We start from the raw sequence: 17,930 nt of genomic DNA on the forward strand, positions 1-17,930 counted from the left end.
TTCTTCTTGTTGTAACATAAAGTGCAAAATATGATTATTTCCTTTAATCAGCTTCACTCTTGCAGTTACACAAGTGACTGTAGACAGGAGGAGATATATTAGAGTACACCAATAAGAACAGTATTTCTTAGCAATTATTTTCTTTCCTGTCATATTGGTAGCACTGGCCAGTCCTCACATGATCTAGCCAAACATTTAATCAAGAGAGTTTGTGGTACACAAAGTGCTCTAGATCGGTAATCATGCAGAACATGCTTCACCCAGTAACAGAAATGATAAAGAAATCATATCTGCAATCATTTTTATATTATGCTTAGAACTAACAAATAGGTCAGTTTTTCTTTCTTTCAACAGTGTTTAGCGAAATACAGTGTTCTTACATCTTCAACTGTACTTTGCAAGCCACTGTACTGGGAGCAGCAGAGAATAGCTTCCCTGTCACTATCATTTCCTCCCTTTCCTGATCCAGTTGTGAATAGTGTGCAAGAAGAATGGCAATCAGAAATTATCCATACAAACTTGAATTTTGCTGATTTTTCCATTTATGTGGGAGGGAGGGACTACTCTTGGAAAACACACACTCACATAATTTTATAGTGAACTTCTCAATCATGCGCAATGTCTCTCTTTCAATGTCTGCTGTGGGCATTTGATAAGAATTTCTTTGACACTCTTGCACTTGCTAAACAAATCTATGATAAAACATACTGCCCTTCTTTGGACAATCTTCTCTGTTACCCTACTTGTTAAGGTCTCACACTGATGTGAGTCTTATAAGCTACATCTTTCATTCATGATTTAAATTTTCTTAAGGTTTTCCCAATGAATCTCAGCCTGGTATTAGATTTTACTACAACTAGTTTTATGTGGTTGTCCCAATTTAGCCTGCTGTGGAGGCATACTGCTAGATATCTTATAGATGTGACTGTTCTGCTGACCACTCAGCTAACACAAGGTCAAAAAATAATGACTCTTTCTCCCTATATATGTGTAATATGTAACATTTATTTATATCAATGGTAAACTGCCAGTCCCTGCACCAGTACTGATGCTCTGTAGGTCTTCCTATGGTTTGCTAAAATTTTCTTGGATTGTGATTTTCCTGTATACAACAGAATAATTCACAAATAGCCTCATGGAGAATCTGTTTTTATCCATCAAATCAGTGAAAAATATACAATGATGGCCATGGCAAAAGAAATTAGCGTCTGCCCTTCCTCTGAACGAAACTGTAAAATAAATGCTCTCTATTTTCATCTCTGGAGGATGTTTTCAAAGTGTGTGGATTAGGCACCTCCAGAAATTATGGATTATCATACAGATGAAGAAGGAATGAAGGTTTCATCAGAACAACTGAGAAATAAATTTAGACCTAGTCAACATAAGTCCATCATCCCTTTGTTTAGTATCCCTGCCAAGAGACATCATGATGCAGGCAGATGAGCCGGAAAGGGTAGCACTACTTGACAGTATGGAAACCTGCCATGGGGGTTGCATGCGGCACATAGTATGGGAAGATGGCAGAAGTGCTTACTCAGCTTCCAACCACTGCTGACCTCACCTAGTGTATCATGCCACGTGTTGTGGTTAGTAGTTGGTCATTAGCTGTCCATACCAGACCACTTCCTGTGCTCATCTCAAAGTGGTTTTGGAATCTCTGCTTCCCATAGATCAACTAGCATTACAAATTCTCTTGGGGTTCTGTTCTCCAACTATTACTGAGCCACCTTCAGCATGCAAAGTATCTGCACCTACCATGTAGTGAAGTGGCATTGTCGCTCCTGTGCAGATACTAAGTGGCGACGAAGGATGTACTTACGCCCTTACACATGCGACACCCCTACATTTTCTTTGCCGTTTCCTGTAGTGTTCACTTGGGTGAACATGGACCCAGCATTTCTGCAATGCTGGTAGCAGAAGTCGCATCTCCAGAAGAAGCAGCAACAGCAGCAGGAGATGCAGGCCCTGATAACCCACAATGTGGACTTGCTTTGCCTCCTTGTCTCATTGCTTGAGGGCCAGATGCTGCTATTTCATTTTCTGTGCCACCCATGCCACTGCTGATGTCATTTGCCAGTTTCAATGATTCAAGAGAAAGGTGGGAGAATTATCTGCACCTGTTCTTGGTGCACTGCCAGGTAAGGCGTTTTGTCAATCCAGTTGATAAGGCTGCCTAATTGTTGTCCAGCAGCACAGGTTTATACAGAGTTCTCTAAAATTTGGAATCGTCTACTGAGCCCAAGAAATATGCCTTTGATGAGCTTTGTCAGTTGCTTACATATAATTATTTTGGACACAAAACGCATGTGGTGGCAGCATGGTCGCAGTTTATCCAGCACCACAAGTGATCTGGGCAGTTGTATGCAGCCTCGATTGTTGATTTGCAGGGTTTCTTGTGCAAGTGTCATTTTGAGTGTCCTGAATGTGCTACCTCTGATGCAGACTTGCTAATTCAGGACATGATTGTCAGGTTAGTTCCTGATCACAAGGTGCAGACTAGAGCACGGACCTTGTCCAACCCTTCTTTAAACTGATGTTGCCCAAATTGTGGAATCACATGAGCTTATGGAAATGGCAAGGGACACTCTTCCTGATAATTGGTAGGTAGCTCAATTGGAAATGCATGGTGAACAGGCCTTGGTCCCTGCAGAATATGCCAAGTGGTCTTGTCTCCTGCAGCGTTGTTATGTGTTGCTACAGTTGACAATTCTGGTGCAGCAGTCTTGTGGCATTGTGCATCCTCACCCATGACAAACTTGGTGGGTTTGTGCTGCTCACAGCATCATATTTCCTGATAGCAGCATTTTTCAGGTCCTCAGTATTATTCTCCTTCTGCCGGCCGCTGTGGCTGAGCGGTTCTAGGCGCTACAGTCTGGAACCGTGCGACCGCTACGGTCGCAGGTTCAAATCCTGCCTTGGGTATGGATGTGTGTGACGTCCTTAGGTTAGTTAGGTTTAAGTAGTTCTAAGTTCTAGGGGACTGATGACCTCAGATGTTAAGTCCCATAGTGCTCAGAGACATTTTTATTCTCCTTCCAATCATCAGGTGAGCCAGAGGTCTTGGCCTGATAGTCATCTGTTGCATGTTTACCACAACTACCGGCAGATAGGTCATTTGGCAACTGTTCACGACAGTTGATGGGCCTTGAGTCGGTCACTGGACACCCCGGTGTTTTCACTGGACTCTAGGGCTGCCTTCAATGCCCTACACATGTAGCAGATAGGTCATTTGGCAACTGTTCACGACAGTTGATGGGCCTTGAGTCGGTCACTGGACACCCCGGTGTTTTCACTGGACTCTAGGGCTGCCTTCAATGCCCTACACATGTAGCCCTGGTGTAATTTGCTGACATTGGTTGTAGCTGGTAAAATTTCAGGTAAACACGGGGGCAGTGGTTGGCCTAATTAACTTAGATACATACAGCTCTTGGGGTACCTGCAGGTGCAATGGCCACTCCATCAGGTTGTGTCTTACAATAAACAGCACATTCCTGAGTGGGAGCAATTCTCCTTCTCCACACATTATAAGATTGTGGAACAGAAACTTACCTTGTTAGTGGTCAATTCACCATTGGCGCAAAATATCTCTGGGCTCAACACTTTTTCTGTTTCTGACTTCCAGATCATTGACAAAGTGCATTTTGTGTCTCAATCCATTTATTTTTCATGATTAGGACTCCTTATTCAGGGTGTTTATATATGGACAAGGAAAAAAATTCCCAGATTTTTTCCGGATTTCCCGAAAATACACTTTTTCCTCAAGTGACAGTATACTTTTCCTCGGCACTGTAAAACTTATCAATCCTTCTTTGAATGTTTATGGTTTTATACACCGACATACGACGTAGAATTTCGCGGCACTTCAGAAAATGAAACTGGTGGAGGGGGGGGGGGCACTTTTTGGAAAGATCTTTGATGTGCAGCAACATGTACACTGCATACTTTCGTGTTATGAAGGTACAAATTCGAATTCCACCAAACACTGCATGTTACCGTTCTCAAGCATTGAAATCGAGATTTCGATATGCTTTTGTAAGTCAGTCATAGCTCATGTCATGTGATCTCACCAGCTGTTGACAGCATAGGGCATGTGATGTAGTTGTCCAGTAGCAAGATCACTCTTAAGTAGCGCAAACACACAAATGAGAGAAGTTAATGGTTTAAATTTATATATATAGTGTTGCTACAAGAAAAGCAAAGCTTTCACATACAATACTGGTCTCAAAGATTAATGAGCTGCAAGAGAAGCTAAGCTTCTATATATAATGTTGATATTTTTTGCGTGTGTTACACCTTAAGATACATCACACAAATGTGCCAGAAACATTTTTAATAACGACATAAATGTCTGATCTACTGGGTTTGAAATTCTACTAGATGGTCTTCCTCAAACAGTTGATTTTTAAATGGGAGTCAAAAGCTCTTTGATTTAAGAAAGTCATTGTACATCCCGCACATAGTTCGTCTTGAGTAAAAGGAAATTTCCTTTGAAAGTAATGATTTTCAAACCACCATTCGCAATAATTTCCCATGACCTGTTAGAAATTGGTTCACTTTAGCAGTTGCCAGAGAGTGCCAGATAACAGGCATCACTGCACTTGCGCAGCTACGATGACGCAGGAAGCCTGTATGTTCGTACATGTAAAACATTAAAAGATCTTGCATTATGTCATAAAATAAGCAAGATGTCAGAGGTTACTTCAAGAGCATAGGAATTTCATGAACCATACTCAAATGCATAATTCAGCTTAAAGTGCACATTCATATGTCCAGATTCAGATGTAAATTTTCTTGAGTACCAGTACTGTATTATCTTGTGTTTGATTCTTTATTTTGGCATAGTGCCATACAAGCAAGAAGATGGAAAATGAGCACTTGAAATGCAGCGAACAGTTGAAAATAGCCAACAGTGTGAAATTAAACACTTTGTTTCAAATAAATTGACTGCCTCAGCGGAAAAGGTTCATAAAAGCCAAATCTCTTTAGCAAACTGACAAAAATAGCTTCATTGTTCTGCAAGGTGATTAATGCTTCACTGTCAGAAAGGTGGAAATAAAACATGAAACTAATAACATATTTTAGCCTTCCGTAATTATGTAAATGTATTTTAATTCATTTGATAGCTCCTGGCCACAGAAATCCTTTTTGTTTCCATTTAATGTGAGGGCAATAAATGAAGAGGAAACAGCAAAATCACCAAATGTAAACACAGGTCCCATGGAGACTATCCACCTCCCCACTAAAACTCAGACTGTTTCGTGCATCAGCCCCGAGCCTACAATATTTCAGAACCGGGGCAATATTAGATAGTGGTGCCCTGCCACACATCTGTAGCCAGAAGCGGGAGAAGGTACTACTCATATGCGACTCAACTGCGCATGCACAAGAGCCCGCCTGCAACTGCTCAAATGAATCTAATGTAAACAGCTGTCACATCACACTCATCGGAGGCAATTTTTTTGTTAGGAAGCATTGCATAGTCTTCCTAGTGCCTTTGACACACTTTGCTGTTGGCAGACGCTTGTATGAGCACTGTGTTTTGTGTTTGTATATAGTGCATTTCCTTTGTGATTTTCATTTTTTTTTCTCTCGTTCATGTTTTGTTGCTGCAGTATTATTATGCAGAAGTGGGATACAGTAATCTTCTTTGTTAGTATATTGGTTCTTACCAGTCAAAATCACAAAAATTTAACTGAAAACTAAAACAATGAAAAATTCCCGGAATTCTAAAAAATTCCTGCGTTTTTCCCGGTTTTCTCCAGGATGAAAAAATTCCCAGGATTTTCCTGGATCTCCCAGGTCGTATACACCCTATTATTGTGGTCCTACAGGCCACTGTTTGAGAATACCTTGGGCCAAGCAGAAAATGTCGTGGCTCATGTTTCTCTTAAGCTCTCGGCAGTACCCAAATTTTGTTATGCCCGCCTCATTCCCTTCACCATGCATGACAAGGTAAAGTTTGCACTGCAGCATTGGCAGGATCAGTGTGTCCTTTCCCCTATTTTGTAAAGCAAGTGGGCCCAATGGTGCCGAGTACCTTTGTGGTAATTTTAAACATACAGTCAACACGTGTCACAGATTCATATCCCATTTCGCAGCTGGCAGAGTTGTTGGCAAAGTTGTCAGGAAGCTAGTATTTTTCCTGCATGACTGGCGTGACACTTACCTGCAGTTGCCCTTGGATGTCGTTTATCTGACTTTCCTGTTCCTCAACACCTCTTTGGGGTTTACCAGTTTCCTTTTGAAATCTTGTCAGCACTGAGTATTTGCCAATGGTATTTGCAACATTTGATTCAGGACATTCCCTGTTGTGTCAATTAACTTGATGCCATCTGGGTCATGGGACCTACTTGGGAGGAATATTTACAAAACCTTCAGTCAGTTTTCCAATGCCTCCTAGAGAATGGCCTTCATTACAAGATGGAGAAGTGCGGTTTTTTCTCCCTGAAGATGCATTTGTTTTTTTTATTATTTGCTTAGTAAAGATGGTCTTGTGCCCACAGACACCAACATCAAGGCCATTGTCAACCTACCGGCACCCAAGAACATGAAGGAGCATCTTTTTTGGGTAGATTTAGTATTATGCTCAGCGCATTTCCTAGGCCACACACAACTGACAGCCTCATAACCAGCTTCACCAGAAGGGCATTGAGACGGTCTATTCTGCAGATTGTTAATTGGATTTTCAGTCTCTCAAGCAGGCTCATGCTATGCTTCCTGTCTGGTTTCCTTTATACTGGATAAACTTTTTATTCTGGCTTGTGATGCGTCCCGGGATGACATTGATGCCATTAGGATGACATTGATGCCATCATGTCCCATCAGAATCTAGACGGCAGCAAACAGCCCAAGGCTTTTGGATTAAAAATGCTACCCACTGTGCAGTGTAATTATTCATGAGTGGAAAAGGAAGCACTAGCCATTATTTTCAGAGTTAAAAAGTTCCACATCTTCCTGTATGGGGAGAGGTTCCTCCTCATCACCGACCACAACCCATTGGTTTTCTTATTTGTCCCTCATTCCGAGGTGCCAGATAGGACCGCCCACCAGCTGCAGCAGTGGACCCTCTTTCTCAGTAACTGTTGTTATGATATTTGTTACTACTTCACAGCCCAGAAAGCCAATGCTGATGTACGATTGCAGCTCCCAGTAGGCCCAAATCCAAGTTCAATCAGCTGGAGGCTCTTGTGTTCATGTTACATGATTTGTTACAACAAACTCTGTCACATTTTCCCTCGAAAGTATGCAAAGTCATGACCACCATGGCCACTGACACACTTTTCTGGAATATCGTTTCAGCAGTCCAGTTGGGTTGGTTGGAGCATGACTCTCTGGGTGCAGATCAGGCATGGCGTATGTTTTTCCTACATGTGATAGGGTCAATGTTGTCCTACGGGTTCTCAAACTTGCCCTATAGGAGCAATGCTGTCATGTGGTTGTTCATCTAGCATTGTGTCATAACATATTCCAGTTGCTGCATGCATCAGACTGGTTTATGATTCACATGAAGGCATTGGTGCAACATCACTTCTACTCGCTGACAAGTTATTGTGACATCAAACATCTGCTGTGTTCTTGTTGGGCTTGTGTACACAACCAAGCTCCATTGTCACACCAGTTCTTTCCTTGGCAGGTCCCGGAGCAACCTTAGGACAGGGTTCAGGTTGATTTTGCCAGCTCTTTTTTGGGCGATATGTGATTATTGGTGGTCAATGCATTGTCCAGTTTCCCATACTTGGCCAAGCTGCCCTCCATGTCATTGACTGCCACAGTTGATGCACTGATTATTTTTGCCATTGAGGGGATACCCTAGGACCCTGGCATTTGACAATGGTCAGCATTCTGTTTCACAGGAGTTTGAGGACTTTTGCATTTGCAACGGTTGCAATCAATGTGTGCAGAAAGGCAAAACGTTTGCATGGGCCACAGGATCTCCTGGATTTGCTGCATCCTCGGTTGCACGCCACATACATTTTTTCCCCTGGGGCTGCCATTTTGGGCCTGGTCCTTCGGCCAGCACAAGGTGTGACTGTTGGGTGTTGTGGTGGGCCACAAAAGTTGGCAGCTTTTGTGGTGGGTGTTGGTAGGGAGCAGCTGATTCATGTGCAAATTGGCTATGTCCATACCCTTTTGAGACATCACAGCACAGTCTGCTGGGTGGCATGTTGGATCACAACATTACTCTGGATGAGAGCTCCAACTTGCAGTGGTGTGCTTCCCCGCTGCTGCCCCTCTGCACACTCTGCTGCCCTCACACTGGCTGCAGCAGTGATTCCCAGTGAAGCCCACACCTGTGCCTGCTGATTTGGAGCCCATCGATTTTGATCCATCCTCCTCCCCCTCCTCCCACCCCTCACCAATGGAAATGGCATTGTCTCCACTGCTGCCGATGGACCCCACCATTCTGCAACCTCCATGCCATTCCACAAGCTGGCAGCATCAGTGTTGTCTCCTTTTATAACTGATTCACTATCGAGGTTCCTTTGTGCCTCTCCAGTTCTGTGGCAGATGTTGCAGCAAAAACCTGGTCATTTTCAACCCTATGTAGCCTTCAACCAGTATTCCTTTGTTTAGTATCATGATGGAAGTAGATCAGCTGGCATGGGTAGCACAGTGGGATGGTGCGGAAACCCACCATAGGGGATACATGCGACACACAGTACGAGCAGATCCGCTGGTGGAGATGTGCACTGGTGGTGTTTGCTGGCAGTACGCTGGCTGGGCCAGTGCTTTCTCAGAGGTTGACTACCGTGGATCTCGCATAGCGTATTGTGCCATGGGTTGTGCAGAGTGATTAGCCATTAGCGGTCCACACCAGCCATCTACTGAGTTCTTCCTGTGCTACTTTAAGTTGTTGCGAGTACACCGGTCAGCAAAGTTGTAGCGTGAAGATCGATAGTAGATGCTGGATCAAGCGCACCCATCAGGAAAGAGGCCAAGGACACACTTGCAAGCAATACACCCCCAGAGCCCTCTCGACCGCTAGTATTTAAATCGCTGCCGCTGACCAGAGGGCCTCAGTCACCCAGCTGCTTAGTTACTGGCGCTCTAACTTGCACTCCAGTCTGGTGTCTGTCATTCATTGCAGAGCGGGCTTAAGCTACAACAGTACATAGGGGGACTTGTACTACACCAGCAGTGAGGCTAACATGTACTATTATTGAAGAGCTCATACCACAACACATGGACTCTGTCAGCTATCTGTTCATGTAAATAAAGAACATGTTAACCACGTGTGCATTTGTGTTGTAGAAAGAGGATACCAGCCACCCATAACATCCTCTCCCTTGCTCCCTATGGTACAAGACTCTATAGCGGTAAAAAGGATTCAACAGTGGCAATGAGGATAATTCAGTAGTGACTAAAGCTAATTAATTTAGTCAAAAATTTTGCTTGCTTCTCTTATGTTTTAGCTTGCAGGGGTGCTCATTTCTATTTGCTAATTTGTTGTTGTGTTCTTGCATGTATTCCAGGAGGGAAGCTGCAGAACTAATCAAATTTCTCTTTTCAGAGGCTTTGCTTGCTTTTTGATAAAACATATTTGTGTAAACCATGGCTACCCCACCCCCTCCAACTCTGCCTCCCCGCCTCAGCTGCAGACAGCCAATGCAACGGATCTAACACAAGTTTTTCTGTTTCAGAACCAACAAATTGCTACCCTACTGATGATGGCACAACAACTACTGGCTGCACAAGCTGTGTCAACTGCACAACCAACCAGCCAGACAAGTGCCATTGACCAGCATCCCAACATTCCAGCAATTTAAGGAATCAGACGAAGAATGGCTTGAACACCTGACTCAGTTCCAAGCACATTGTCAAGTTCATTGTTTTCAAGGTTCTGTAAAGTTACAATATTTCCTTTTGATTGCGAGGTCCCCAGTGTTCAGGTTAATACAAAAATTATTCCCAACTGTGTCTCCCGACGAACACAACTTATTACCATGACCAGTGAGTTCAAGTAGCTGCAGCTAGATATCACTTCTTTTGCTTGCGGAAAAAGCCGGAACAGAGATACCACTGATGGTACACAGAATTAATAGGCACGACCAGGAAGTGGTAGTTGAGGCAACTTTTACAGTGCTCTCATGATACAGAATGCAATAACATTCAATGTCCCAGATAGGATATCGGAACAGATCTTAAAGTACTCTGATCCATCATTTCCCCAAGTATTGCAAATCTTAGAGCAATATGATACGGGTGCCATAGTACCCAATAACTTTGACCAGGCCCCAATTTGTCGGGTCGAGTCGCCCATTTTTTACGACCGCCCCAAGCAGCTGTAACAAGCGTGTACACAGCTGCACAGACAACCATGTAGACATGAAACAAGCCTGTGAATTTAGTGAAGTCTTACCCTAGATGTTTTGCTCACCACAAGAGACAGGACTGCCCATCACGTAATGCAATGTGTTACATATGTGGAAAAAAAGGCCATGTCCAAGCAGTTTGTATGCAACAGTACAAAAACACCAATTTTGCCTGCTCCCAGAAAAAACAGGCTTCCAAAACTAAGATTAAGGTTGTGCCTCCTTCTCGCTGCCCTGAGGAACTCATGGACAGGCTCGGAGCAGGACATTACTTTTCTAAGATAGATTTGCATAATGCCTACTTGCAAATTCCATTGGATGAAGAAACACAGAAAGTGTTTATTGTAATACACACTTAGGACTGTTCAAGTATTTGTGTTTGCCCTTTGGCACTGCTGCTGCACCCGTCATTTTTCAATGTTACTTGGAACAGCTGACTGCAAAAGTGCCATTTTGTTCAAACTATCTTGACAATATTGTCATCTCAGGTTGTGCACTAGAGGAACACATTGCCAATTTGCTTACTCTTTTTCAAGTGTTGTCAGAAGCAGGACTCAAGTGTTGTCTCACAAAGTGTGCCTTTTTTCAAACTGATGATGATGATGACGTTTGTGTTGTGGGGCGCTAAACTGCATGGTCATCAGCACCCGTACAAAGTCCCAATTTTTACACAGTCCAATCTAGCCACTGTCGCAAATGATGATGATGAGGATGAAGTAATGAGGACAACACAAACACCCAGTCCCCGGGCAGAGAAAACCCCAAACCTAGCTGGGGATTGAACCCGGAACCCCATGATCCAGAGGCAGCAACACTAGCCACTAGACCCTGAGCTGTGGACTTTTCAAACTGAACTACAGTGCTTAGGTCATATGATAAACAGTAAGGTGTGCACCCCCTCCAATCTCATTTGCTTGCAATCTGTGACCTGCCTGTTCCTCATAATGTCTCTAAACTGCAATCAGTACTAGGCAATATGATGTACTACATTTGGTTCATACCAAATGCCACTCAAATTGCGGCTTCACTGCATCGCTTGTGTTGCTAAAATGTACCTTTTGTGTGGACCAAATAGTGCCACAACACATTACAGAAACTCAAAAATGCTTTGCTCAGTGACAGGTGTTTAGCACATTTTGACCCTGCCAAGTCAGCAGTTTTGCAAGTTGAGACTTCTCCCTACGGAATTGGCACTGTGCTTTTGCACAGAATTGGTGCTCAAGACAGACCGTTGCTTTTGCCTCAAAGTTGTTAACTCATATTCAGTGCAATTATTCTCAAATTGAAAAAGAAGCCCTCATTATTGTGTATGGTGTGATAAAATTCGATCAATATTTGTATGGTTGCCAGTTCTGTTTAGTGACAGATCACAAGTCTTTGCAGTCCCTGTTCCACCAGTCAAAGGCAGTTCCTACATGCACTGCTCAAAAATTGCAATGTTGGGCTTTGTTGCTTTCACAGTATCAGTATGAAACTGTGTACAGACCTACAGCAAAACATGGCAATGCAGATTCCGTATCTCACTTTCTGCGTGGCCCAGACTCTGACTTTGATGCATCTACCGCATCTAGTTGCCAAATCGATGTGCAGGACTCTGAATTGCTGGAATCTTTTCCTATGCACTACAGTAAAATTGCAAAGGCCATGGAAGCAGACCCAGATCTCAAGATTTCTTTGCATTAGATCTTGGCCTTGTTCACTGAATAGTATTCAGAACTCGCTTGTGTTTTGATATTTTGCATGTTGGCGTAACCTTTCAGTTCAACACAGTTGATTCTAGTTCAAAATGACAATGGACAATCGTGTGCTTTTTCCCAAAGTGTTGCAAAAGGATGTGTTGCAATTGCTCCATCTAGGACATTGGGGAATTGTTCGCACTAAACAGTTAGCGGGACGGCACTGTACTTGGCAGGGCATGGATGCCCACATTGAACAGATGACATCACAGTGTTGTGCACACACGGAAAACAAATCTGATCCACCACAGAGATTCTCAACTTGGCCTAAGACTCAATCCCCATGGCAGCAAGTGCACATAGACTTTGCAGGAACATTTTGGAACACTTGTTGGCTCATAGTGGTAGACTCTTTTAACAAGTTCCCATTTGCGGTGCCTATGGCTTCTACCACATCACGTAGCACCATTCAAGCATTGTCCTCTATATTTTGCATAGAAGGTTTGCCAGAAGTACTTGTGTCAGACAATGGACCACAGTTCACTTCACGTGATTTTTAACAGTTTTGTGAACAAATTGGCATTTGTCATCTAACAAGTGCTCCATTTCACGCCCACTCCAATGGAGAAGCAGAACACTTTGTACACTCTTTTAAACAACAGATGGCCAATCTTTGCACCACCCACACATGGGAACAATCACTGTAACTCTTTCTCACCTCCTATCACTCCCACCCATGGGACGGACCATCACTGGCGGAACTTCTGCATAGTTGCCACCATCGGACGCTGCTACATTTGATACACCCACAGTAGCATTTGGCACTGCCAATGGTCCACAAGTATTGCTTTATGCTACACGATCCTGTTCTTTTCAGGGTTTATGGCAACTGTGGGTGCTGGGAAAGAGGTGCAATCCACGAACACATTGGCTCTTTTATGTACTTCATTGCAGGTCCCGATGGTTTGCAGCACCGCCACCAGAACCAAATTTGAGCGTGTCATTTGCCCCATGATTCTGCTGTGTTTCTTCCCCCAGATTCACAGCCTCACAGGACCGTGCAGCCTTTGCAGCTCCCTGCTGGTGCCATCAGAGTACCCCAGGAGGAGCGGACGGATGATGCGCCCTCACCCCCGCCGTCCCCGCTCGCTGACCCGATGGACATGGACTTGCTGTCACCGTAATCGCCCCAAGACATGCCCTCAGGCCTGTAAATGTGCCCTGGCAACAGTTTTCTGGAGGATGTTCCTGTTGCCTCGCAAACCAGATGACGGGGTACGGTCGGGAGTACACCGTCCTCCACAGAGACAACTCCCGGCTCATCTCTACATCCAGCATCCTGCCTCCCTCCCCACTGTTGTTTGCATCTTCCCTACATGACAATGGTGTAGCATTTTGGGGGGGGGGGGGGATGTTGGTGTAAGCTGTAGGCAGCACACCGGTCTGCAAAGATGTAGTGCGAAGATCGACAGTAGGCATAGGATCAAGTACACCTATCAGGAAAGAGGCCAAGGACACATTCACAAGCAACATACCACCAACACCCTCTCAATGCAAGTATTGAGATCACTGCCAATGACCAGAGGGCCTCAGTCACTCAGCCACTCAGTCACTGGTGCTCTAACTCGCAATCCAGTTTGGCATCTGTCGTTCACTGCAGAGTGGGCTTAAGCTACCACAGTACATAGTGGAACTTATACTGCAGCAGCAGTGAGGCTAACATGTACTATTATTGAAGAGCTCGTACCAAAACACATGGACTCTGTTAAAGTTAAGTAGCAGCTATCTGTTCATGTAAATAAAGAATGTGTTAATCCACATGTACATTTGTGTTGTAGAAAGAAGATGCCAGTGACCCATAACATCCTCTCCCTCACTCCCTATGGTACAAGACTCTACACTTCCCGTGCTTGTCTCTATGTCGTTTCAGACTCTCTGCTTCCCATAGATGAACTCACAAGGCAAATTCATTTTCCTCTCACAGTTCTGCACCCCTGCTATTGTGGAGCCACCATCGACTCGCAATGTATCCACACTGACAACATAGTGCATTGTTGTCGCGCCTGTTCTGATACTAAACTTTGAAATTGCTGAGAAGCTCTGAGATTTTATTTATTATTTATCAACAGTCTTGTCATTTGTAGGTTTGTTCAGTAATTTACTGACAACTAAAGCAGTATAAACAAATTAAAATAAACATTGCAAACCTGTTGTAGCCATAACAGCCATGATTTCACCTCCATGAACTTCAAATGAAATCCCGGCAAGCAGTAGCTGCTGTTTTTGTCCTGTTTCAACTTCCAGTCCCCTAACCTACAAATAAAATTGTAGCATATTAGTTGAAAATGTAACTCATACTTCCAATAACTAGTGTTTCTTTTCAGAAATTGATAGGTAAAAGGAATAGAGAAATCACAACAGGGAACTGGCAGATGAATGTACCAAGCACTCTGATTGTAAGATCAAAAAATATACACTACTTGAGTATCACACAAATGAATTGGGAAATAAATCAACTGGATGTGTATGAGAATCAAATATAAAGCAGTTGTTTTAATAGTTGGAGTCGTGTGCACACAAAGAGGGATGGTTGTAGCAATCAAGGCATGATTACCAACGAGAGATAAGTGAACTATTAAGTAATACATAGAGCAAGAAGAATAAAATAATTATTTTTATCAAGAGGGTCAAAGGATTTGCTAAAGGAATATCAGGAAAAATATAAATAAAGCTCAAAATGGAAAGGCTGAAGAACAGGTACACAGGAGTTATGAACAAAGGTATCAGCACTACATCAGCTTTCGCAGACGCATTGTCAGCAGCCACAGTACTTGGTTTGCGCAATGCATTAGTTTAGCTACTTATGTTATTACATACTTATGAAGGTGTAATCACACATTTGCTACCTTTTTCCACATGTGTTAGAGCTTTATTGGTAGCTCCTTTGCTTGTTTCTGCCTTTACAAGTGCTGGGCTCATAAATAAAAATTCTGAGTTTTATGTTCACGGTGTCATAAGAACCATCCACTGATTTGAGTAAATCGCTGCCTATCAAAAACCTAGCCCAGTGGAGTGGTAGCTTTTGCTGTAGAAGAATCAGTAGTGCGACTTACAGCAGCTGAGCCTTTGCAAAGCATTTAATTGACTCTATTTTGTGCTGTTCTTTAGATTATTTCATGTACCTAGTTAGTTCCATCAGAAAGTGAAATGTTGTTGGTGACCATATTCGTTGCATATGGGTGCAGGGTGAGTTGGCTAGTGTCCACAATCAGTTAGAAGCTGCATTAACAGTGGCTAATGTCTTTGGCTGCATATGGTATTGAGACTCTATGGCAGTGATTGTGACAACTCTTGGATGTTCCTGTCATCAGTCGAAACGCATGAAATTGTTGAGCCTTCCAATGCACTTAGACGGTTCATCTTGACCTGAAGATGAATGGTGGATGTTGGTGACATTGCAAGTTTCAGGGCAGAGTATGGATGTTAGCTGTTGGTAATGGAGTTGTAGGTCCAGACTTGCAGAAGTGGCTGTTCATCATGAGAGTTTCTGTACTACACCAGTGATGGAGCTCCTCCGGGAAATAGCAGTCAGCAGATGAAGGGAGAAAAGCTTAAACTCTGCATTTACTGAGAAGTTCCATGCCAAATGTATCAGATATGTAACACAAAAAAATGATCGTGTGGTACTGTTGGCCAGGAGGCTCCATCCAGCGAAGTTCGGTCGGCTGCCGGGTGCAAGCCTTATTTCAGGTGACGCCACATTGGGTGACCTGCACATCAGTGATGATGAGATGATGATGAGGACAAAACAACACCCAGTCCATGAGCGCAGAACCTGGGCCTGCTGCATGGCAGGCAAGCACATTACCACTCACCTAAGCAGGTGGAACTAGCCACACTAACAATCATCTCATAATGAAACTGCTCTCTTATGAATTTCATTGTTAATACATGGCCACCATTTGACTGCAGTGGTCACATTCATAAAGAAAATGCTAGAAATAAAGATAGGCTCAGCTATTCCTCCTTCCTGTTCCATTTGTGGATGGTGCCCAAGAAGCAAAACCATTTATTTTTCAGTAAGCTTCCATCTGTAAAACTCTGATCCAAATGACTCACAAAGTGGGCCAAATTCATGTTCCACAGCCAGAATAAACTGTTTGTTTATACCAATCCACTTTTATGAAAACTATGCTGCTCATTATACTGATGTACAACGTTGCACATAAGGTAGAACTCATAGGATTAGGCTGCATGTTGTCACTGAAAATAATAATAACACTAAATTCACTGCCAAGAAGGTGGTTTCAGGATCTCAGTTTTAACTAAGTTTCTTGGACTAAATAGAAGACAATTTGGCTGAAACACTAAATAGTTTCTTTAGACACTTGAACTTTGTTTTTCCTTTGCTGTGAACACAATGTGGAACTGTACAGCCCTCTTCATGTTCTTCTGTCATGTTGCATCTTCTGTAGCAGGTCATCCTTCCTTTGTGATTCCTGCTCAGCAGCCTTCTTTGTATCTTTCTTTAAAGCTTTGTCTGCATCCTAGTCTTTGGTTACTTGTTTTCATTACAAGGGGCAGTCTAATTATGTGACCAAGTAACTTAGTATGACACCTCTAACAGGTCTCAAATGCAACTGTTATAGGCATGTGTATTCAAGCACAGAGGTATGCAAATAGGCAGAATATGGCACTGTGGTCAGCAATGCCTATACAAGACAACAAATGTCTGGCACAGTTGTTAGATTGGTTACTGCTGCCACAATGGCAGGTTATGAAGATTTAAGTGAGTCTGAATGTGGTGTTATAGTCAGAATATGAGAAATGGGACACAGCATCTCTGAGGTAGCTATGAAGTGGGGATTTTTCCGTACAAACATTTCACGAGTGTACCATGAATATCAGGAATCTGGTAAACCATCAAATCTCCAACATTGCTGTAGCTGGAAAAAGATTCTGCAAGAATGAGACCAATGACATCTGAAGAGAATTATTCAACATGTCAGAAATGCAACCCTTCCACAAATTGCTGCAGATCTCAATGCTGGGCCATCAGCAAGTGTCAGCATGCAAACCATTCAATGAAACATCATCAATATGAGATTTTGGAGCTGAAGGCCCACTCGTGTAACCTTGATGACTGCATGACACAACAGTTTACACCTCGCCTGGGCCCATCAACACTGACATCGGACTGTTGATGACTGGAAACATATTGCCTGATCAGATGAGTCTTGTTTCAATTTGTATTGAGCAGATGGACATGTACAGGACAATCTCATGAATGCATGGACCCTGCATGTCGGCAGGGTACTGTTCAAGCTGGTGGAACCTCTGTAATGGCAAGTGCAGCTGGAGTGATATGGGACCCCTGATACGTCTGGATATGACTCTGTCAGATGACACATACGTAAGCATCCTGTCTGATCATCTGCATCCATTCATGTTCATTGTGCATTCCGACGGACTTGGGTGATTCCAGCAGGACAGTGCGACATCACACACAGCCAGAATTGCTACAGAGTAGCTCCAGGAACCCTCTTCTGAGTTTAAACACTTCTGCTGGCCACCAAACTCTCCAGACATGAACATTATTGAGGATATTTGGGATGTCTTGCAACATGTTGTTCAGAAGAGATCTCCACCCCCTCGTACTCTTATGGATTTATCGACAGCCCTGCAGGGTTCTTGGTGTCAGTTCCCTCCAATACAACTTCAAACATTAGTCGAGTTCATGTCACATTGTGTTGCGGCACTTCTGCGTGTTCGCAGGGGACCTACACAACATTAGGCAGGTGTACCAATTTCTTTGGCTCTTCAATGTAATAGAGGTAGAGAGACTAATTTTTGATTTACTTCTTCCTGGTTTCGTGGAAGGAAAGAGAATTAGGGTCTAATGTCCTATTGATTAGGGGGTAATGAGTAACAGAGCACAAAC

The 17,930-nt window shown here is 43.3% G+C and overlaps 1 protein-coding gene across 2 annotated transcripts in view; it reads right to left on the bottom strand.

The window, feature by feature from the left end:
* LOC124721435 (ATP-binding cassette sub-family G member 8) overlaps nt 1-17,930 on the bottom strand; it is a 323,750-nt gene that overhangs the window by 88,012 nt on the left and 217,808 nt on the right. For both annotated transcript variants that reach the window (XM_047246412.1, XM_047246413.1), the window contains one exon: nt 14,197-14,302. In XM_047246412.1, coding sequence (XP_047102368.1) covers nt 14,197-14,302 — 106 coding nt within the window. The remainder of the gene's footprint in view (nt 1-14,196; nt 14,303-17,930) is intronic.

The sequence above is a fragment of the Schistocerca piceifrons genome, chromosome X, assembly GCF_021461385.2.
Source record: "Schistocerca piceifrons isolate TAMUIC-IGC-003096 chromosome X, iqSchPice1.1, whole genome shotgun sequence".
NCBI classification, from domain to species: domain Eukaryota; kingdom Metazoa; phylum Arthropoda; class Insecta; order Orthoptera; family Acrididae; genus Schistocerca; species Schistocerca piceifrons.